Source organism: Pygoscelis adeliae, unplaced genomic scaffold (genome assembly GCF_000699105.1).
Source record: "Pygoscelis adeliae isolate BGI_AS28 unplaced genomic scaffold, ASM69910v1 Scaffold453, whole genome shotgun sequence".
Taxonomy (NCBI): domain Eukaryota; kingdom Metazoa; phylum Chordata; class Aves; order Sphenisciformes; family Spheniscidae; genus Pygoscelis; species Pygoscelis adeliae.
The window spans coordinates 422899-446689 of NW_008824450.1; the positions used below are offsets into that span (position 1 = coordinate 422899).

Consider the following 23791-nt stretch of genomic DNA (forward strand, 5'->3'; position numbering starts at 1 on the left):
CTCCAAATTACAAAGTTGGGAATATGACATTTATCTACAGTCAACTACTTAAAGCTTGTCTCCTACAGTTGTTTAAAAAACCCTGTAACTGATACTCCACAAATACCAGCCACGTCGGTGTGTCAGAGCTACCTGAAGAAAGTAAGACACCCCTTGAATAACAAAACAAACAAAAAATCAAAAAAGAACACAATTAAGATATTTCTGAAGGAGGAAGTTCTAGAAAACAATGTGATATATAAATTATTCTCCCGGTGCATTTTTCCATCTTTGCATAACTCCAATTTCCCTCATACTGTTTAACCTCTATGCAACTTCCTTGCTCAAGTGGAGTGCTAAAAAAATAACTGATTTGAATCCCACTTTTAAACCCACAATTTATAACTGGAATTGAAATTATGCAGAGCAGTGCTGTTCACCCACAGCTCTTACATCACAGCTTTCCCACTATGTCATTAACCACTTTGCAAGCCAGTGTGGGATCCCATCCAATGAAAAACGTATGTGGCAAAATATAAAAACACCAAACCACAAAGACACGCCAACTCCACAATACACTAAGGGGGAAACACGTATTCAGCATTTCTACCCTTAATTTCACACATAAGAATACGAGAGATTCTCAAGAATAAGGCACATTGGTTAATTCTTACCACTTTATGTCATCTTATACCAACACTGCAGGATCCCAGAGGCATTGTGTCCCCTGAATTAAGGAGCACATCCATGCTATTACTTCAGAACAGACTTTTATGGCGTATTCAACCCCTCTACCATGACAAGCAGTGGAAACAGACTTGCTCTCTCATATGCAACAACACTTATAAATGCAAGGCAAAAAGTTACTGGCAACAAAAGACAAGGTCACAAACAAGTTTGTCTTCACCTGTTGTAAGAAACTTAAAACTACTATTATCCTGTACAGGTAAAAAGAACAGCAAAGTAAAAAAAAAAAGCTCGTATTCTAATATGCTCATTTGTATCTCTTCTTGTGAAAAGTGTGCCTTTTATTACATTTAAATTTGCTCAATTCAGAAATGTGTTCAGCTGTTACAAGTGTTAGATATTTACTGCTTCTTTTGCATTAAGAAATAAGGTAGCTTTTAACTCATCTCATGTATCGCAATTTTTAGCGTCTTGAGTCAAAAAGAGAAGAAAAGAATTGCAGTCAAACACACCACAGTGCCTCGGAAAGGATGAACACTTTACTAGCAACTAGGCAGTAAAGACAGAAAGGAAAGTGAACTATGCCTGAGATCTCACATATGCTCCAATTAGACTTAAACAGTGACTACATTTTTACAATAATTAAGTACAAGACAAATAAAACATGCCAAAACCAATGAAATAGGCATATCTAGAGCCAATCTTTTTAAAAGATGTCATGAGACGCATCAACAGATCACGATTTTAACAACCAGAGTTTTACAGGGTCAATTCTTGGGTGGGAGACAGTTAAACAAAATCCACAATTAGCACTAAGTTATTCAAACAATTCACTGAACTTTCCTCTGAATTTCTTATCAACTGGCGTGACATTCCTAGGTGCAACGTATGTTGAAATAAGCATTTTCCAAAGACTGTCATTGTTAGCTTTTGTCTTCTTTAGAATAAGACACTTAAACATACAGTTCCTGCCTCCCCAAACTTGTTCTTGATTTCAAAGGTGAACAATACTTCTCACTCATTTACCTTGACTATATAATGCAGCATTCCCATTTACAACTAAAACAGCTGCCACATATCACCCACCTCTGCAAGGAGCACTTCAAATCAGTAGCTTGCTTGCTCATACACACACACTAGCATAACTTACAAAGCACTGTAATTTAAATTGCCTTTCAAATCCTGTTTGTTTTTTAAGCAGCTTGTTAAACTAAGCAAAACTCTTGTGAGTTTAGAGGTTATGTCCCCCTTATGTATTTGATCATATAACCAGTCTGGAAAGTAAGCATCATCCTGTCGATTAACACATCTTGAAACATTTTCCTCAGTTAGAACACAAACAGCTCCACAACCTAGCCCTACAGAATAGCAGATCTGCCAGCAAATAATTTTTTTTTTTTTTAACTAGATGCTGCTACAAACAGTCCAGAAAGTAGGTTATATCTTTGTCATTCAAGCAATAAAAGCGTGCCTGCACAAAACCAGAAACGAGATTGTCCTACTTTCCATCACCCTGCTGCCTGTCCATTTTACCCTGACACAAGCACTAGCAAACATCCAGGCAAACTACATGAGTATTCTCAAAAATGGAACTGCATCTTCTTCCTCTGCAAAGACAATCTGGCAGTGCAAGAAATGTCTGCTAAATAACATCTCTCAAGTTATAGTTTGCTTTAAACATAGTCAACTTACACTTTGCTTTTTTTCATGTTATTAGCTTTACTTCTACCTCCTTGGACCACCCTAAGGGATTCTTCTCCATTATGTTCTTCAAATACTTGCAGATAATCATATCTCCCACTTAGACATCATTTAGCCAAGTTTCATGCATTTCTTTTCATCTTCTTTCCCTCATAAATCAAACCCTTCAGCCTCTCCAGCATTCTTACTGCTCTTCCCTGAATTTCTTCCAAATTGCTGACATCTTTCAGCGACTGAGGAACTTCCAATTGCATGCTGTCCTCCAGATATGTTTTTTTGTACTCTAAAGAAAGATAATTAAGCCTTTTCAATAAATATTAATGCTCCAAGTCTGGAATAAATCTAAATCAGAGATTTCGGTTTGGTTTTTTTTTTTTCCCAGAATGGATAGCAATTATCCCCATTTCACAGAGCAGAAGAGCAGAGAGAAGCATCTGAATTATTGCTGCACACAAGCAGTGCCAGAATAAGAAACAGATCCACGTTCTGCCATTCCCAGTTGTGAGGTCTGCCAACTTTCAGCCCACAGACCACGTAATACAACGTTCCTAGGCTGTGATCTATAGGCAAACTCAAGCCATTTCCAACAAGTGACTATGGAACAACGCTTGGGGAGCTCAACACTTGCTCACATGAGCAGGCACGGTGCTTGGAGGCTGTTAGCAGCGGGGGGACCATGTAACACCCTACAACGTGCCATGGTCTACTATTACCTTAATTAGTCAGGACACAAGTCTCCGATACATCTACCTGACTTTTACTGCTACGTAGAAGTTTGATTCTAAAGCCAGCTCTCAGCTATCATCAGGTTAACTACCTGAACAAGCTATTCAATTCCGGAGGTTAAGACTGGTTTTTAAATACGAGAGGACTGACTGACTGCCAGGCTAAGGCAGTCCAAGGCAGTTTTCAACTTGCACGTTTCCTTCCTTTCCTTCCCACTCCCTGATACATTTATGAAGGAATTGCAGGGAAATAACTTCAGAAAAATTAAAAAGAGCTCTTCGCAAAAGAAATCTGTAAGAGAGACTATACAAGGAATGGCAAGGCTGAAGAATGGGGGGGGAAGGGAGAGAAGAGTCTGATCAGTTAAATTTAATAAAAAAAATAAAATCTAAAACCCCACAAACAGGATGCAGACACATTAAAAAAGCAACACTGACCTAACAAAGGAATGTGAACTGCAGTTGACTTAAACAGCATCACAGCAATAGCCCTCCCCCTACATACAAATCTCTGCAACTCTTAAAGACACAGGTTTTTAGGCCCTTCCAAATTCTGTGGGGTTTTGCCTTACTAGCCACACTTTGATACTCTTAGCTCGAGCTGACTTAGCTTATTGCCTCTTCTTTCCAGGTAGCAAGAGTACCCAAATTTGACCCAGACTAAAGAAAACTAAGTTGTATTATTCTGCCTACCTTAGAGAGGTATTGAATTCTAGTATTCTACTACATATTCTTCTCATTGAAAGAACAAACTATAAAGGGTCCTCTGTTTCATAGTCTTCTGTTAAACATCTGAAGAGTATAACCAAGATTAGATAATGAACACCTTGGTGAAAGGTATCATTTCTTCCCACTAACTCAATATACAGAGCAAAAAGCAATTTTCTAAATCTGTGTATGATTTTCTTAACATGACTGCTGGTTCGCTATTATAGCTCCTGCTTACATCCACAACGGTGACAAAGACTCCTTATTAGGCTTCTCCCCATCCCATGAAGAACCATTTCCTCCATCCAAAATGTAGAAGTGGCAACATAAATGCCATCCTCCCGTTGTTCTCTTTCATCATACTTTTGCCTCCAGGAGATAAAAGCTACTAAGAACACTACATTTTTAAGAAAGATATCTCGATTTTCAGTTTGAGCCCTTTTCAGCGTTAGGGTCATTTACACATCATTTCACCACCTAAAGGTACCTATTCTAGCGAACGCTTAAAAGCTTTTCTATAATAGAAAATGCAAAACATACACATACCTGGTGCAACTTCTTTCTTTAAATATGCACTGTGCTTGCTAATTAGGCGCTCAGACCTGTTTGCAAAGTTTAGCGTTTAGTGACAAAACTGGTATTACAGCTAGGATAGAATACAGGAGATCTTTTGTCTAGTCAGAAATTCTTATCTTGTGATAGGAAGAAGAAAGGAAATTTGCTGAGGGTCAAAATTAGTGCACTTGCATCAAGGCTTAAGTTAAATGGAAAATAGTCCATCTTCAGCAAGAAATCAGGAAACTTCAGTTTTCTCTCTAGATCAATCACTATGTGATAGTTTGTTGTCATAGAACATCATGATTTCTCTTCTCCACTTGTACAACAGAAGTAATCTCGCTCATCTCCCTAAAGAGGGCAGAGGATTAACTAGTGATAAATGGGCTGAAGACACTCCAAAAATACAAAGTACTCCTAGTATCATTAAAATCTTATCCCATAATCTGAGTTAAATGCAGCACCTATTATTGCCTTTTGAAAAGGCTCAGAACAACTTTCCTACCTCAAAAGAAGGAGAAAAAACCCAGTAGTGACACTTATATAAACTCTAGCACCCATCATTCCCCCTGCTCTAACCTAAGGAGGCATAAATCCTTGTTGTAATTCACCAAGGATGAAAGATTCAGTAATATTAATATCATAAAACCAGGAGACACAAGCAATAAAAATAACCTCTCAAGATCTCAAAAAACTCATTTATCAAGCAGTTTTTGCTTGAAGGCAAGTTAGGTAATAACATGCACAACAGAGCCAATTTAAGGAACTTGCATCCACTATACTATATTTAATATATAGCTACAGGTAAAAATGATTGCACGTTTATTTTCCTTTATTTGTTCAGAAGGGCTCTGGTGCAAATCATATGTTTGCATATGATGCAAAAAGAGAGGAGAGATTTCCACAAACCTTTCCGGGCAGAGCATGATTTCGATGTTACCGACACTTAAGAAGCCATTTTGAGACCGGAGTTTGTTGACACAGGAGATGTGGCTTCAGGCCATTCAGTCTCACAATATAAGTCACAGCTGCCATCATTTAATTAGAAGAGGTACAATCCACCAAATCATCAGCAGTCCAACTGAGTATGAGCCAATTTCAAAACTTCAGGAAACTACCGGTAACATTCAGACTTGCAATATGGAAAGATCCTCTATACACTTGACAGATAATTAAAAGAGAGTAGATTCAGACTAAATATAAGGAAGAAAACTTTTTTATGGTGAGGGTGGTGAAACACTGGAACAGGCTGCCCAGAGAGGTGGTAGATGCCCCATGCCTGGAAACATTAGTTGGACGGGTCTCTGAGCAACCCGATCTAGTTGAAGATGTCCCTGCTCACTGCAGGGGGGGGTTAGACTAGATGACCTTTAAAAGGTCCCTTCCACCCCAAACTATTCTATGATTCTATGGTTAGTATTTGTTAGCTGATAAGCACCTACCTGGAATTCGGATTTTAAATTTGCCACTTTGTCCAAAACCACCATCTATTATTCCATCTTCTCCTGTAGAGAGTTGGACTTTCAGACCCACAAAAATCTGGATGTTTGTTTCCTTTTTGAATAACGAACGACCAATCACACTGTAATCATCCATCACCTGCAAAAGAAATAGGGCTTCGTGAGCCTACAGTCTAAAGTGACAAGAGAAATTATACCTGTGAGATACGCTAAGTTTGGTGACTTCTACCACCCTGCCCTTGGAAAACCAGTTACCCCCAAATGAACAAAACTCTAGACAAGTCATCTAAACTACTGAGTTTAAAGCAATGTGTGTCTAGAACTGTAGAAGACTAAATTAATATATTTCTTCTTTCACCTCCTTTTTACTAATATAGGAAGAACAAAGCCTGCATCAGAACACGCTTTAAAGATTAGTTAAATAAAATCTCTTTTCTGCTTTGAAACCTTTCCATGGAAGTCACTTAAGTACCTATGCTCACAAAAAGATTATTCCATTACTTATCCTACAGATAAGTACATTATTACCTACATAAACATTCTGTCTCTTAGCTCCAGAACTGCACTCCAACAGCTACACTTCCAAAGAAATGACAGAATTACTCAGAGTTTCTAAATAGAGCCTTTTAAATATTCACCTTTACATACACTTTGATTTGTTAAACTAAAAGCCTTATGACCATTGTATCCAATTTTAATTTCAAGGTTTGCAACCCAGCGGGAAGAACCATTCCACATTGAATTCTTAATTAAGCTATCAGGAACAAGAGGCAGCAAGGTTGGTGGGTAAGGCAAGATAAACAACCCTCCCTTAGGCATTACAAAGTATAAGGTGCAGTCAAGTGAGCCTAATCCTGTAGGTGTGAATATCCTTGTATACCTAACGCCTGGAGTTACTCTACCTCATAGCCACAGCAAGAACATTTATTTACTTATCAAAAGAAATAAGGGGATATTACTTAAATCTTTTCAAGATTTTTTTTTTTTTTGGGGGGGGGGGTGGGTGGCAAAAGTTGCAGCTCTTCTTCATATATTAGGAGCTATTTTTAGATAAACCTAACTGTTTCAAAGACCAAAGTGACTTTAGAATGGTAAAGAATTATAACCAATTTTGAACACTCCCCTTTATTCAGTTTAAATGATGACTCAAAGTATTGCAAGTTTATTAAGCTACTCTACTTCCCTGAAGCCTCTCCCACAAACAGTAATGCATATACAGACTCAAATCTCTAGCATCTTGTTTATTATTTTTTTACATATGTATGCCTCTACTTTAATGCCAATCTCAGTATGGCAGTAAATCTAGCATCAGAAATTTAATTTTTGTTTTGTTTTAAATGGGGTTTACTTGGCTCAGCTATAAACAGCCTTGAAAGGGCTGTGCAATACTGCACTGGCAGGACCTCACCCTGTCCTAGACCACATGCACGTGCAGGATGAGAAACGTCTACAGCCCTACTTCATTCTTTCACGTGGGGATGACAACAGTACAGGCAGCTCCGCCCGCAGTGGAGTGGCATGGTCAAGGCTGTAGGAGAAGCATTCAGATGTCTCAACAACATTTGCTGCCTGAACATCCACTCCTCATCTTTTCCTAAAAGGTCATGTTTCTGTTTTTTTGGTGTGACTGTCCTCTCCCACCCCCCCAACAAACACTGCTTCAAAATAGCTTATAAACCATTAATGGTAGTATCACTGCTTAGCAACCTCTGGCTTAAATTTAAAACTGAATAGTGTCTTTTACTAGAGCCACTGATAATAGGTGGTGGTAGAGGGGGAAGATAAGCTTTCAGGAACATTTGCCTTTCTTCGGGTCTGAAATAGAAGACTAGCAGAAAAAGAAGCTGTTGATTCCAACCTGAAGAAGCACTTACATTCTCAAAACCCTCTTCATTTTTCCAGTTGCATTAGCTGGTGAAATAAAAATATTACTCCTTCCTGCAAATCTTTTATTCCTAAAACAAAAATTTCAAAACTGAGCATCCTTCTCCTCCACCACTGGTTACGTGCTTCTCACCCGTGTTTGAAATACAGACGGTCTCTTACACTCCAGTGAGGATCTTCCATATATCTATTATTTTTGTAGTTATCCCCCCAAAATGGCACAGGAAGCCAACTTTAAAGACAACATAAACATCTTTTATTTTTCCAAGAGCACTTCAAAGTTATCTTTAACTTAATTAAAAACGGAATTACAGGGTGAGCAATCATACTATGCTAGCATGGTTCAGTTTAGAGCCTCCCCGGCAAGGCTGTCAGAAAAACCTCAGAATGATTTCTGTGAACAAGTATTACAGGCATAATGTACCTTTGAGTAGACTGGTAACAATAACCTACAACTGATTATCATAACAGCAACAAAATCTATCACCCTTTAGGTATACCATACTCGCTTAATACCTTTTGATTTTAACCCCCCTCATTTTTTGTAGGTAAATGTGCTTTTAGGGTCTTGCTCTTATATATGCAGTTTAGCAAAGTAACCAAGGGCTCCAGCTGCACTGTTCCTTTCACTAGTGAACTTGCTAAAAAAACCCCCTCCTTTAGCTGATTGGTGTCTTCTGTCCATATCGCTATTATTCCTTGGGCATCTCTATAGGCCATTAGAAAAACAACTGCTTTAGCGGTGCTGAGATAGTAAGTGATCAGTGACGTGCCAGAGTGGCTGTCTGGAATAAAACCTTTATGACCTGAAGTCTCAGCCTCGTACGCTAAATACTATACATCCCACCCTGTGTCATCTGTCCCCCCCAGTTAGCCTATCACCAATTCATCCCCGAAGATGACTAAATAATGAGAGAATGCTTGATGTAACAAAAACTAAGATAAGTGAAAAGTCTTTGCATTAAAATAAATAGGTGAAAGAGAATTGCTATGAAGGAAACCTCATTTTATAAAAATAAAAGAAAAATTAAATTTTTGTAAAAAGCCACAGAAATGCATGTTGTTCTCTCCAACTGAAACTCAACACTTCCAATTACTTTACCAGCAATTTACCTCCAATCGCTGGATTTTAAGTTAATCCCCTTTGAGTTCTCAGAACATCTACAATGGCAATCACTTTGCCTATTAGCTGAACAGCCTTTTGGGAGAGCTTTCAGCTTTTCTCTCAAACACTCTTTTTTTTATTATAAAATATTATTAACTTAAAAAGCCAAATGCCGCAAAGACAGTAAGGGTACGCAGTCTGCTCTGAAGCAGCAGCAAGGGGCCTAGCAATGAGGGCAGACTAATTTTATTAACTTCAGGGAAACTTCAAAAAGCTTTAGGGCTTTAATGCCAGACAGAGACGACCCCAAAAGTCAGTTTAAGTGCTGCATAAACAAAGGATTAGGGCAAGAAAAAGCTGAAGGCTCCTTGCAGTTCTTGTTTATATTGTCATATGACCTAGTGGGAGTGGGAGAGGGCTGCCTCTCTGACTTTAATCCCCCACGGTGTACAGTGGCGTTTCAGTTCACTGACCTACATTACGATAATATTTTTTTAAATTTATGGGCAGAGGTGCAGCATCAAACTCACTTAAGGACTTTAAAAAAAAAAAAAAAAAAAAAGAAAGGGGGGGGAATACCCAGAAGAGAAAAATTTTCTGGCTGGTATAGTCTCCCCCTCTCACTTAGGTTAGATCAGCAGCTTAGAAAGGGATTTCAAGTTCAAAGGGAACGTCTCTGTTACTCTTGTTTTATGGCTTAGACCAGAGGACACAATAGCACTGAGTTTATGAAATATCCCTTCCCACTTGGCTTTTGTGTTTGCACGAGAAAAGTAAACAGCACTTTATAACCATAGGTGAAGTATGCACATCTCTGGCAACACTTTTGCTAATACCAAGAAGGTTCACAGAAAAAATTAACCACCTCACACTCTCCATCTAAGCAGTACTTACACTACCGTATGTTGTTTGCAAAACCACAGTTAATGTTACATGTGTTGGCATTCAGTGCAAACCATAGTAGAATCCCAAGGAAAAAGAACTCCACGATTTCCCTTTGAGCAGGGATAGCAAGCTATACTGTCGTCCAGCCTGTTAAACCACTCTCATTTTTAAGATAACTTAGAAATTACTGTCATCTAAACACCCTCTCAAAACAATCCATCACACACATTTTGAGGCCAAGCAACTCCATGTCTTAACATATCTGTAAAAAAAAAAAAAGAGGGGGATCAGAACAGAAACACACAGGAGGAAAACAAAATGGTGCCAGAATGAGACGGGAAATCAGAAAAGGTTATTCTTTCTCTCTCTGTGTCTCTTTCTAGTATTTAATATTCAGTGCTTTTACTTTCTCTGTCTCAAACCTTTTGTTATTTAATCTAAAATTATATGGTTTTAAATAGAAATAAAACAATTTTTTAAAAAAAGGATAAAAACGGGTCTGAGGATTATTCTCAGCAAACTGAAAAATGGCCCATTGAAACCAAAGCAGAAAACAACAGGAGGGGAAAAAGAACAAAAAGCCCCCTATGACTAACACTGAAAATACAAAGTATTTTTATTACTTTTTTGTACTTTAGAAAAAGTACACTTGAGACATCTTCATCATGATCAGTGACGGCTCATTTATTTCTAGAAAAGAGTTTCAAGCACTTTCCATTTCTGTGTCAGAAATGGGAATATTTTGGAGGCTGCAAATTCCTGTTCTTTTTTAAAATGTGGCTTCATACATTGAGAAAATGACAGTACATGAGGCCACGAAAAGGGTGAAGGAGAAAGGAACTGAGAGGATTTCGCTCTTAGGTTTGCAGCTTTTCCAATTCTCCAAAGACTCTTCTAGCTTTTAGTTTGTTACTGAGAACTAGGTGAACGACTTGGTACAAAGAAAGAACAATTTGGTTAGCCACATTGTTTCCTCAAGAGCTTACATCAGCATAGAAGTATTAAAGGCTTTTCTTGCTGCAGTTCCCTCCGGCCCTAGAAGCTTTTGGTTGTCTGCTGGGCTCTAAACACCTTCTTCTCACCATCCTCCAAGTGAACAAACTAAACTTCTGCCTTTGAACATCCATCCAGGAAGAAGGAACAGAGATGAAAAGTTCATCTCCTTCAGTACTTCATGTCTCATTACTGCTGTTTTAATAGAGCAAGAAGCCATCACACAGACATCTCGGCATATCCACTAACTTTGGGTTTCAGATGTTTGCCCCATCTCTCCCCAGCCTATGTTTCTTGTATACAAGAAAAATTCTTGTATCCCAGAAACATCTTCCTTTCTCTGCCCTTCTCTTCGTTGCTCAGAAAAGGCATGATTGCATTTGAGAATTTCTAACAAGCAGCCATAAACGCCCTTCTCTTTGCTGAGCATTTTGCCATCACTGTAACCTGATTAAGACAAGTACAGGAGTGGAAAAGGAATCTTTAGTATTGACTCAGGACAATAAGTAAGAACTGCATAACCAGACTGGTTTAGATTTTAAAAGCTCTATGCGTACCAGTCGGTGTTCTCCAGGCACGCACAGGGTACAAACAGGGCACTAACTTCATTATACACCTTCATAGCGCAAGTTTCCTTCACCTCTATTTGAAGTTTAGAAGGGCTGAATCCCAAAATAACACAGGCACTAAATTCTTGACACAGCCTAGTTAAGAACGCATTGTTTAACCAACTGAGAAGGAACTGGTTGATGTCATGATTTTATTAATCTTTACACCAATCTATGCTGTGTTCCCTTTATGTAAGAAAAGCAACATCAACAGAGAGGAAAGAGAGAAGGCTACAGACTATTACTACATACTATACTGCTCAGGACCTCCATCTCCAGATCAGTCAGCCCTGGCTTGAAATGCTATAAAGATTAAAAAACCTGCAATGCTTACTATCCAAGCACAAACCAAGAAAGAGGCTGTTCTGTAGCGCAGAAGATCTGTAGATGCAGAAGTCTTGACCTGGCCTTGTAAGAAGGACGCAGAGAGGATTGCCAAGCTGGAGAGGGCTCCTCCCAGGCTGCGGTTCTGAGCAGCCAAAAGGACTCTGGTGGTATCTCCATGACTTAAGAACACTCAGGCACTTCCTTCAACTATTTTAAAGTGTTTTAACTGTGGCAATCTCAGGTTCGCAGATCTTAAACATCCAAAAGGAAACATCAGTGCGACCCGATGAGTTTCATTTGGAACAGCGCATCGACCCGGCACATAGCAGTAGGTTGAGTAAAGTGACAGTAAGTTAATTTGTTTCTAAAGGAAACTGCCCACAAATAGCTTAGGGCAGGCAGAGAAGAAGAACGAACAGAGGCTTACAAAATCCCCACTGGAAATTAAGCAGGCAACAAGGACAGGCCTGCAAAGAGCTGCCAGAAGCAACTGATGCCGAGGCAGAGGAGAGAGCTGACTCTTGACACAGACTCGCATCCCCTCCTGAAGACACCACACGGACAAACAAACATCCCAAGCCTGTCCCCTCCCCTAATGATCTCCAACTCCAGTGTGTGCATCCTCTGCCCAAATCCCAAGAGTCCATCATCTCTCTCGGACAACAGTTTCCTTCTGCCATTTGGTTAACAAGGTTTGTGGTATTGAGCAATACAAGTATGTGCTACACTGCTGAACATCTGTAACTCAAATCCTAGTGAAAGTATACAGTAGAGGGATGGTTACAGTTCAATAAACACATAAGTTTAGTTTTACTTTACCTTTTTACTTTAAAAATGCCTAGGAAATTACATTTATATAAAACCTAAGTTATTTAAGTTGCAGAATTGGGCACTTAAGAAATGCCAGATGTCCATTCAACCTTATTCCTGTCCCTCTTTGATATGCCCCATGATATAGTCTTTACATGACCACATCCAAAAAAATTTCACAGGAACCCTGCCTTATTAAGCGCCCAGGGTAGAGGCACAGGGGAACAGAATTAATGTTGCATAGGCAACTGTAAATCTGGTATTTCCTAACTTTCAAGTGCTTGATTTTGCAACCTAAGTAACATTCTTAATTTATTTTTGTATCCAATAAATAAAATGGTGTATTGGTTGCCTTGCTGACAAACCGATTCCCCCACAGGTGACTCTTACACAACCTCAGAAAAATCAAGACCAGCTGTCCATACACTTGTAAGACCCAAAAGCATGTCTGCCTTTTAAATTTAATAATATAAATAACAACCATAGGTGTTACTCAAACCTTGCAAAATTCTACTACCCAGTCATGTGGAGCAAGCCATTCTTTTCTTGGTGAGTGAACAAAATACCAATCTTTTCATATGAGTAAGCAAGCAGATTCTGTGACTTAGCTGGTACGTTTTTATGACAAATTTATTCTACCATGTTAATCCCTATGTTGTGTCAGTCGCCACTCTTTTCTCAGTACTGTTTAACAGGAATAGTATTTCTGTTTGATGAGCATACAGCCCTCCCTTCCCTTTCCCCACACTAAGCTTCTCAAACCCTTTCACTCAAAAACTAAACAAGAGCCAATAAATAAATGCATCTTTTATATTCCTATTTTACAGTGCATTTTAACTAGCGAATGTGCTGTGCACTTTTATTCACCTGATTGCCTTCATCTCTGATTATTACTGTATTTAGCATACCATCAGCGACCAAGCAGAACCAAACAAACTCATGTTCAGACTTCAAAGCAGAAAAAATATTAATTGTGGCGTCTGCATGTTTATAGTAGATGGAGGGACATCCACCATTTCTCCCAGCTAGAGTCACAGAAGGTTCTGCAGACAGCCCAGGTCCCTGCAGGCAGCACTCAATCAGTTTTCACTGTCCAGTTTGGTCTTGTTACTCACTTTGTGCCCGTATTAGTCTGTGCACCATATGAGTCACCCAGAAAGCATCATTGCCTGGCTGATGCAGTGTTTTTTTACTTGCTATCCTGCTGGAAATACAGCGCCACTATAAGAAAATAGCAGATGAAACATTAGCCCTAGTAAGCCAATGAAACATCCTTTATCTAGAAATAAGTTAGACAGAAGAATCTAACTATCTGAGCAGGTAAGATTTACTTCTCTTCATTCCTAGTGGCGCTGCAACCATGCAACAGACAATTCAAGGAACAGTATTTCTGTGGCAAATTTTTTAAATACAGTGCATGGGCACAACTCTGTGAAACGAATTCTGGTATTACTGATAAGATACCTGGAAAGGATTCAGTGAAAAAAAAAGTACCAGTGTTGCTCACACATGATCCTCTAACTCAGGAATCTTTCCAGACAGGAATACTCTGGTACTCCCATGCTAATTTACCACCTCCCCAGGCAAAGAAAACTTCCCCAGAAGTCTGGCCTCATCCCCTAAGTTCCTATTCACTCACGGACAGGTTCATTTTTCCTCCTTTGTACCCTCCCTCAGCAGTTTGCTTAAGTGTGCGGCTGAGCTACTATAAACTTGACACATACTCTAAATGTTGGTGTTTTCACTAATAAAAAGCCATAAGGAATTAAAGACAAAATATGGCTGATAATTGTTAAAAAATGCCATTTTCACAACCGCTGCTTTTCAAAATTTCTAGCTCCCTAAAGGATAGCCTGGGTCATTGCTGGTCATCCACAAATTTAAATACTATTTTCTCAAACTTCCTGCAGTTGCTTATTAGTACGCATCTCCACAATATCTCATCCTCTTTCTGAAAGGCTAGAAAGATCTTTTAAGCAATGGTGACAAAGAGCTTCCATTTGACCACTCAGGTAATGCACTTGCTCTGACACAGCTCTTGTTATCCTACTGTAAGAAGAGGAAAAAACCCAGCACTTAAAAGATGCTGAAAGATAAGCTTTTTCACTTCCATTCAAACTTCAGAAGAGATGCTCTGATGAAAATCTTGATAAACTTACGCTGCTTTCACATCTTGCTCTTGCAACAATACTTTTCTCCTTGGGGACGCTTAGATTACACCAAAAACAATTAGTAACATTAAGCAATAAGCGATTCTTCCATCCTCCAGAAACTAAGCATGCTAGCTACCTGATGGCCTCAGTCCCCACAAGAACGAGTTCAGTAAGAAAACTCACTATCCAGCAACCCACAAAACATGGGAACAGAGTGACTATGGATAAAACTAGGACAGCCCATGGCTGTGACACATGAAAGGAAACTGCTGAAGAAACAAGTAGAACTTGATTACTGTCAAGTAAGTAAAGCCTAAGAGCAAGGCAAATAATGAGAATAGATTAAAAACTTTAAAATACACAGAAATAATTCATTCTTCTTAATGTCAGAGGAACATAGAGAAAGCATCTTTAGAAAGGACAAGCCCATTCTCATAGGAAAACATTCTGCTATGCTTAAAATGGGAAACAATCGCAGCTGAGATGCATATATTTTTCCCAAAATTGAAAGTGCAGAAGGTGCAGCTTGTGCTATGTAAGTAAGGCAGAGAGTTTTCCTTCTCCTTTTGTTTCTAGAGCTACTGATTTACGAGCATCCTTGACAATAGAACCCTGTGGAAACCATCCTAAGATAAATCCTGCTTGTGCAAACACTTTCAAAACAGGCAGAATATCTGAGTCACACAGGAAAGCACAATGCACTTCTATGGTTCACCTTTCAGTTGAAACTCACTGCACTCAAGCTGTATGTCCATGGAAGCCAAAGAGCAAACAACATGACAAATATAAAGGATTTATCCCAGGAACTGAGTAACTGCTTCACAAGTCACACTGGAATTAATCTGCAGTGCTGCGTAGAGGTAAAATTCAGAGAGAAAGATATTTCAGAGATGGTGTTAAGATTAATACAAGTCTCTGCCCACAGAACTTTGAAGAGCTGACTGGTGAGCAGCCTGTCTCCAGAAGCACAAGACCAAGGACAACAGTTGCTGTTTATCTTCATAATTTGCTTGTCTCCTACCACAGGGGCTGCTGACCTGCTACAGTTTAGCAAGCCCACATTCACAGCCACCACCGTATGTCAATTCAGAGGGATAAGCTTTCTTCACAGCATCTCATTTGCCCCTTTTTTCACTAAGATTCCCACATCAAGCTCCTTAAAGCGACACTGGTGTTCACAATAGTACTCTCAGCCCTGCTTTTACCTTTTTATCAGTACAAGCCACTTGTTACCAGCCTAGCTCTTTTTCCTATTGAAAGTACATTTGTCAGGCAGCCAAGGTTTTGCAAAAATAGTGTCCAGAGGGCAACAGTCTCTGCCTCCACATAACCATGCCAGAAAGATGCTCAACAGAAACTTCCTTCCACTGAACTTCTCCCCTGTCTCAAGTCCTCTTTGCAAAAGAAAACTGGACTAGTATTTCACATCATTTTTTAAATCATCAAGTTACGCAAATATAAACCTTTGCCAGTGCCCTCTTAATTCTGAGGAAACGGCAGATTTTGATTTTCCTTAAAACTAACTGCTGAAGACTTGCTCTAACCCCAAAACAAATCTGGTCCAAAGCAAATCAGGAGCACACTTCTACAATAGTTCAAAAACATCAGATAAAATCCTAACTCCAGTTTGAATCGTGCAACTTTTTCGTAACCAAGATGCAATCCCAGCATAGGTGCAGACCCCAAAATGCCCTATCCTGGTTAGAAGCAAGTTTCCTGCACTATGTGGCATCTCAGACAACACTAACTTATCCAAAGAGGCAGATGATAAATGTTTTAAAGCCAAATTTCTCAGATACTACAGTAATACATACCTAAAAAAACCAAACAAACAAACCAGCAGATAAATAAGCAAGGATGTGAAAAGAGGCTCAAGGATAAGCTGCAGACAGGTAAATTCAAAGATCCTGGTGAACAACAGTAGTAAGGCTTAGATTCTTTCTCTCCCAGTGCTCTAGCTCAAGTTTTAGCATTAAAGAGGCAAGATACCAAAAGGAAATAGTGAGAAGTACAAGGGTACTTGAATTTTCATAGAACATTTACCATCACTTGAGCAGATGAGAAAAACCAGGAAGCTTAGGCGTGACTTTTCACTGAAGTGTACTAATTCAAGACTGTTTGCTAGTTTAAGTATGATTTTTTTACCTTTTTAAAATATGGTGTTTACTCAGTTCATAGATTTGATTTCTATGTGAAACAGCAAAAGCGTCACACTTGCTCTTAGAGAACCAAAAAAATATTTGAGAATAAATGTTGTTCTCTTTTATTAAAAAAAAAAAGAAAAAAAACCAAAAACCCCCAACCTTAAAATCCAGGTGGGCGCCATACATAAGGGGCACAAAAGAAAAGTACTGTGATGCTGAAACTTAATGAATTTACAATTCTTACTATTCCATCAGTGCTCTAAAATTAATCAGAATAGGAACAAAAAGCCAAACCATAAATGCCTGATTTCTTCTGGGTAAACTGGTAGTTAAACTGCAGGGAATTTATTTTAATTCTAGCAGCAAGCGGGGAGCTTGGGAGAGCCCACATCAGATTAGCTGCAGCATTTTACAGACGGGTACATTATTGAATTCCATTACAGCCCAGTTCTGAGAGCATGTTTCCACCCCATGCTGAACCCGGGAAGGCGGACATTACGTGCCCCTGCCTCCCTCTCTCCCAGCCTTTCAGGAAGCTACAAAGCTAATTTTCCCCAACAGTATTCACTGGAGGAAAAGTTCACTTCTCGTGAAGGTAACATGTATTTTTTAATTATTATTATTATTTTTTATGCCTCCCCAGGGAAGGTGAGGAGGGGGGGAGCTTCCTTGCTCAACAGAGAAAGAAATTTTCCTGTATCAGTGCCAAGAATAGACACCCTATATTCAGCGATCCTAATCTCCAGCCATCCATCAGCAGCAGGGTGGGACCAGCTGATTCAGATTTTCTATTAGCTAGCGACTTTGTGTACTAAAATAAGTCACTGTACCACCCCATTGTTCCTGCTGCTCTGTGCTCTGCAAAAGCACAGACTTAATAGTAGCTACCTCAACTAACGCTGCAAGTACTTCCCCAGCAGGTCCTTTATAACTGGCACAATCCTCTTCCCACCAACTCTCCCAAGTACCTGCGTGCTCCTGTGACTTTACATCGTGAGCTTTTCTTACCACATTTGCTCCACTATCCATTTGGCACGCATCAAGGAAAACGCCAACTCCGAGTATCTACAGTACCACAGGAGGCAGAATCTGAGAACAAACCTAAGCTGCAGACAGACTATTCGATGGCAACTGTTCCTTTACAGGGCCAATTAGTATGCATATAGACAGTGATCAAGGCCTATATATAGGGCACAGTGTGTGACACATGAAGACAGGATAAAATAATAAACCCCCCCAGCTCTATATTTTAAAAGGCACGGGAAGATATCAAAACAGTTCACTAGTATATCAGCCTAATAAATGACTCCGTTGGTCAAATGTTCAATAACCCATATTCATTGGGGTTTTTTTCTGGACCAGAAAATAAAATGTGTCATTTGATTAACGTTATTCCATTATTTACACAGTAAAATCAATAGCAGAATAAGTAAACTGGCAAAGCATTTGAAAATAACACTAAATAAAACCAATTAAAAATGCACAACCAAGGCTAACGGCAAACTCTGTGAACCCAGTCAGACAACTCACACTCACACAGTTGGTACTCTGCAGGTTTTCAACTCCCACAGACTAGTGCCATGCACTGGGAGCAAAAAAAAAAAAAGAATCTGAGACCAGTTCATTTCAGTTAAACAAAACACAAGCAGCATGCGTCTCCATGAGTCACACAAACTTCTGTTCTCATTCACATTCCTACAGCCACGGAGAAACAAAAGGAGTTAGTAAGCCAGGTCTCTGTGGATATTAGGAGTGTGGGCCATGCACAAGCGAGTAAATTTTTAGCAAAGATAAAGGCAAATGTTTTATGAGTTCAGATAGCTCTAGGGCATCCCAAGACTTGGTATCCAGACAGGCACATTTGGTCTAAGCTTCTCTGCAGCTTAGAGAACAGAACACTTTGGACCCATTGTTCTAGTTCAACATCACCATCAGCCAAAGAGAAAGGTAGCTGGCCATTCCAAACAAAGGAAACGATACCCCTGCTACCAAAATTTTGAAAAGCGACTGCTGATTTTGGGTGTCCCATATAACCCATATTAGTAGAGACAAAATTTTCAGAAAGCTACAGATATCCTCCTCCTAACTACCTTCCTTTCCTAGTGACAAAATTAGCATCCAAACAACACAAGACCACAGGTCCATAGTTCCTTTGAAAAGAATGGCTTCCAAAGTCAGTAGTGGAAATTCAAAGGAGAAACTTCTTTTTTTTAAAAAGAAAAGTAGAGTGAAGCATCTAGAAAAGAACCTCACTAATTCAAAAATCATGCCCTGACAGGGTTCTTAGTTTATTTTTTACTATTAAATTAGTAAAGCAAACAACCAAAAAAAGTATTCAAGAAGTCTGCATTACAAATTGCAAACATGGTAAGGTATGCTTAGTCTCCTACAGTAAAGTAAGGAGAGATATTATGCAGTACTCAACAGAACTTTATGGACTTCCAAAAAGAACACTAAACATTTTCTTCAAACAATCAGGTTTTGGATTAGGAAAATAAAAATTAATAGTTCTTTACCCAAAAGTTAATAAAATACCTACTGCACTAATACATCAAGTAAACATTTGCTGAAGTTTACATCAGCTCTGCTCATTTAGGGGTAAGTAATTAAATTATTCATATATCGTACATCTCCACCTAAACCATTCATCATGAAAAACTCCACTACGGGAAGTATAAACAAATGGTTCTCCACTGATTACTGAAAGGTAACCACCAAGATCAAACTTATGACAGCAATGTAATAATACCAACCACTATAGACAGTATATCTATCCATACTGAAGGGACAGTAAAAAAAAAAAATCCCAATTAATTTTTACTGTGGAGGCTAACTCCTCCAGAAAGCACCTCTATTTTCTGTCACAATGAGGTGGGTCAAGTACATACACTATAGCAGATTAACACCTGTACAATAAGGAAACAACATGCATTAATCAAGGCTCCAGGTTCTCCATGTCACGAGCTTGATCCCAACTTCAGCATACTATAGCTTTGTAAGGCATCTTGTAGGAGATTCTTTTTGCCTACTAAAAGAAATGTTAATAATTGAGATTCTTATTTAATAAAATGTGAAAATACATTAAAAAATAACACAAAGAACACTTAATTAATCTAATGCTACTTTCTATTTGTTTTACACTGCCTTTACAATTTCAATATACTGCAGAATAAGTGTGTAAAATATGTCAATAGAAAGCTGGAAGTTTTGTCAACTGGGAAGAGAACAGATGAGCCACTTAGGAAGGTACACAAACAAAGTATGCAGGAAGAACAGTGGATAGACATCAAAAGGACCAGTGAAAAACCAGCATCAAATTACTCAACACTGCATCAAACTGAATAAACTAGCCACTTTTAAGCAGTGATTTCTGACTGTTTGCATCAGACAAGATGCACTAGGTATACAAACATAAGCAAAATGTGTATAAAGACTCTGGAACATAACAGTGAAAATTCTGTAGCCCACCAATATATGCGCTTACACAGAACAAATATTTCCCCTTCCCATGTATAGCATTAAAGAGACAGCTTACCCTTTCCACTTGTCCTTCTTTGTGCTTCAGTTTGTACACTTTCAACTTTGGAAGGAAAGTCTCTGTGTAGTTCTTGTCTTCCATGCCTTGGAGCAGTACCCCATGGAACGCCAACCTGCAGGTATTTGCATGAATATCTGTATCCAGCTTGGAGCCGATCACAAGGCACAGTTTAGGACAAGCGACTGGTTTTTCAAACTCTAGCAAAGCCCACTGTTGTCTTGGGAGCTGGACTTCTGCCTGGTCATTTTCTTTTTTCTCGTCTGAAGAATTTGAGTCCTTGGACAAATATTCTTCTTGATAAAGATAATCCTTTTCAAAATCAAAAACATTTTCTTGAATTTCTTCATTGAAGTCAGCAGGGGCTGGACTGAAAAACATTACTCTTCCCATAACTGTTTCATGACCAACTGTGATATGGAACTTGGCCTTGGTCTGAAGAGCTCCTCGAAAATACTGGATTTTCTTCAGGGAAATTATTGCAGCATGGATGGTGTGAAGTGATTCTGGGGTGCAAATTAGGCCTCGTTCTAGCAGTTTGGGATCAAACTGCGTTACACAGATACCTACTCTGTCACCCTGCATAGCATAAGTCACAGGAGTATGGAACATCTGCATGGACTTGACTTTCTTTGTCACCTATTGACGAAAGAGCAAGAAAAAAAAATAATGAAGCAATTAATTGCATACAAGTGCATCACAAGCACAAACCCACATACCACACCCTGCTCTCTTGTAAGATGACTGACCTTCTAGAAGAGTCCACAATTCAAAAATTAGGAAGTGAACAGACTGAAATCATACCCCATTCATTTAGAATTACCACAGGTTTGAGCCTCTTAGCTTATTCTACTTTTGTTCATGAGACTAAGATTATCACAGCCACAATTATGTTGATGTTTGCATTACCTATGCTGCAATACCTACATACTATCTGCAAATCAACAGATATACATACCCACACCATGGAACAGCTTACTTAATGTACTCCCCCTAAGTACCTGCACCATCAAAAGCGTAGCACTACAATACCCATCCATGCACCTATGTCACTGTTTTCCCACCCCTTCTATGAAAATCATTTCATACGCTTCTTTGACTTGGTTGAATTCAACTGTAAAATGTTCAGAACAAAAAACCTTTCCTTATAATGTATTTGTACAACACCGAGCACAATGAAAACTGGTAAACTATCACTGCAAATTAATGAGTAATACAAAAATCTACCATCTCCTAGTCTATGACATTCCATATATTTAAAAAAAAATGTCCACGAAGTTTTCTTGCAACAATTTGCATGTTCATAAATACATGGCTAGCATCACTGTCACTAAAATGTGGGGTTCCATCTGTAAGGATTATCATAGGAAAAGTGCAGCACTAGCCACCACTTATACTTAAAATGAATTTAGTTCTTCCCAGATGCTATAAAAGTTTGACCTTAAATGAGCTTGCTATTGTATCACTTACTTCAAGGAGTTCTCAAGGAGAAGAATAAAATAAGCTTCTAAAGATCAGTCTAGGCTCAGCTTGATCAGACTAAACCAGTTTAGTTTAACAAGGCTTCATTTTGGCCTTTCTTTCAGTTCTGCAAACTATACTAAGATTCCTCCCCCCCCGCCCCCATTTTGTGTGTAACGAAATGTTTTTTCTGATATGTTTATGTTGCCACCTGTTGCATTCATACTAAGGCTGGATGCTTGGATAGATAACCACTCTGCTTGAAGTCCCTACATTAGATACCAAACTTTTAATACTGAAATGATGTTTTTGGCAATAAAAAATTATTTATCTCCTAAATAAATATTAAGTACTTGGACAAGAGTCCTTAGTACAGAAAAGTTATATACAACATGTTTTTGAAGGGCTGAAACCTCAAAATTCAGATCCAAGACCTGAACTCTCCATGGGAATGCTCTGTTCCAGAGATTGTTTCTTTAGTATGCCTGTATCAATATACAATAGATTATACTGTAAATGCATACAGAACAACAACATTACTAGAATAGATCTCAACTTTCAGTATTTCTTCTTCTCTCTCCCTTTTCTTAGTACCAATTCTACAGCTATCAAAAAGGCTCATGTCAAATGCTACCGTGCAATTCTCAGCATTCAAGCCATTGGTATCTGTCTTACTCAGCTAGAACTGTTCTCAAATCAATCTCCAACCACTGCACGTCCCTTAGTAGCCCATCTTCTAATCCTGGCCCACCCTCATTTATCTTTTAACTCCTGAAGGTAAGAAACCAAAATACACAACCACTGATGAAAAGAATCCCAAACCAAAGGATTGGCCTCAGCAGATCTGGGCTTCATTCTCATTATGTCACACAGTGTAGAGAACATCATTTAGGTTAGACAACTCTGAACAGTCTAGAGAAGTTAACCTTATTAATTTTAATCACGAATTATTTACTTAAAGGATAATACTGAAAATACCAGCTTTTTTCTGCATCTTGGATGCAAAGCATAAGTAGAAACAAAACTATGTTTTTCACCTTTTCCTTTTCTACCTTAAACAAAGGGCTTAAAGGGCTTTTAAGGGCTACCTTAAAACCTGCTACCTTAAACAAAGGGCATTGTACTTGGCTTCAGACAAATCTTTATATGCCTATTCCCAACATCACCAAACTAAGCAATACTAAGAGAAGACTGTAGAAAAAAAAAAAAAAGGAAGAAAGACTCCAAGGGGAACAAATTGCAGAAACTTAGATCAAAATAGAGGAGTAGATGAGAAGTCTATTGGCTGAACTAAAACCTTCAGTAACTGGAATATAGAGAGCTCTCCAAATCAGTCAGCAAAAAATGGTCACAGGCAATATGCAGAAAGCTGATTTAAAAAAAAAAAAGGGAAAAAATCTAGCTGCTGCACAGCTTCTGGAAAACAACAAAAATCCTGTATTCCTTCTTGAAATCGTAATTATACAAATAACAATGGCCATGAGCTTTACCACTGTAAATATTGTTTGGGTTCCCTGGATCTCTGGCTGCTAATCAAAACCAAAAGAAACGTCCTTTTTCAGATTGTAATATTACTTTTTAGAAACTGCCCACCTAAACAGTTGAGTGAAATTATTACAGAAAATATTTGCCAGTCTCTAAAACAGTCTACATATACGCATCTGAAACATCTTTCACAGAACTCAGATAACATTAAAGAGTAACGATAGTGTTTAAAAATACCTATTCTTGTATGCATATACTCCAAATACGTCTTAGCTTTTAATTAGGGATCTATGAAACATTCCTTAAAAGTGTCATGCCTACTCTCCCCCCCCTTAAATTAACTCAAACAATTGGGCTTGATGCATCTGACATACAGCCCATAAATAACTATCAGAAAAAGAATTAACAAGTACTTTTAAAACATTCACTTCACACGATTAAACTTTTTCAAGCAGATTTGCAGTTCTCAACCATGGCATACAGAGCTGGCCTCTGTCAGAATACTAGCTGTTTTCTTCCACGTTTCTCAGTGTTGAACTACATTTAAAAGAGTATACAATTGCAAAGTGTCACTTTCCATGACAAA

The 23791-nt window shown here is 38.7% G+C and overlaps 1 protein-coding gene across 1 annotated transcript in view; it reads right to left on the reverse strand.

Annotated features, from left to right (window-relative positions):
- Nucleotides 1-23791, reverse strand: part of EEFSEC (eukaryotic elongation factor, selenocysteine-tRNA-specific) — a 101111-nt gene that overhangs the window by 35977 nt on the left and 41343 nt on the right. Inside the window, exons 6-7 of the mRNA XM_009321047.1 lie at nt 20260-20898; nt 5798-5954 (exon numbers count right to left, since the gene is read on the reverse strand). Coding sequence (XP_009319322.1) covers nt 5798-5954; nt 20260-20898 — 796 coding nt within the window. The remainder of the gene's footprint in view (nt 1-5797; nt 5955-20259; nt 20899-23791) is intronic.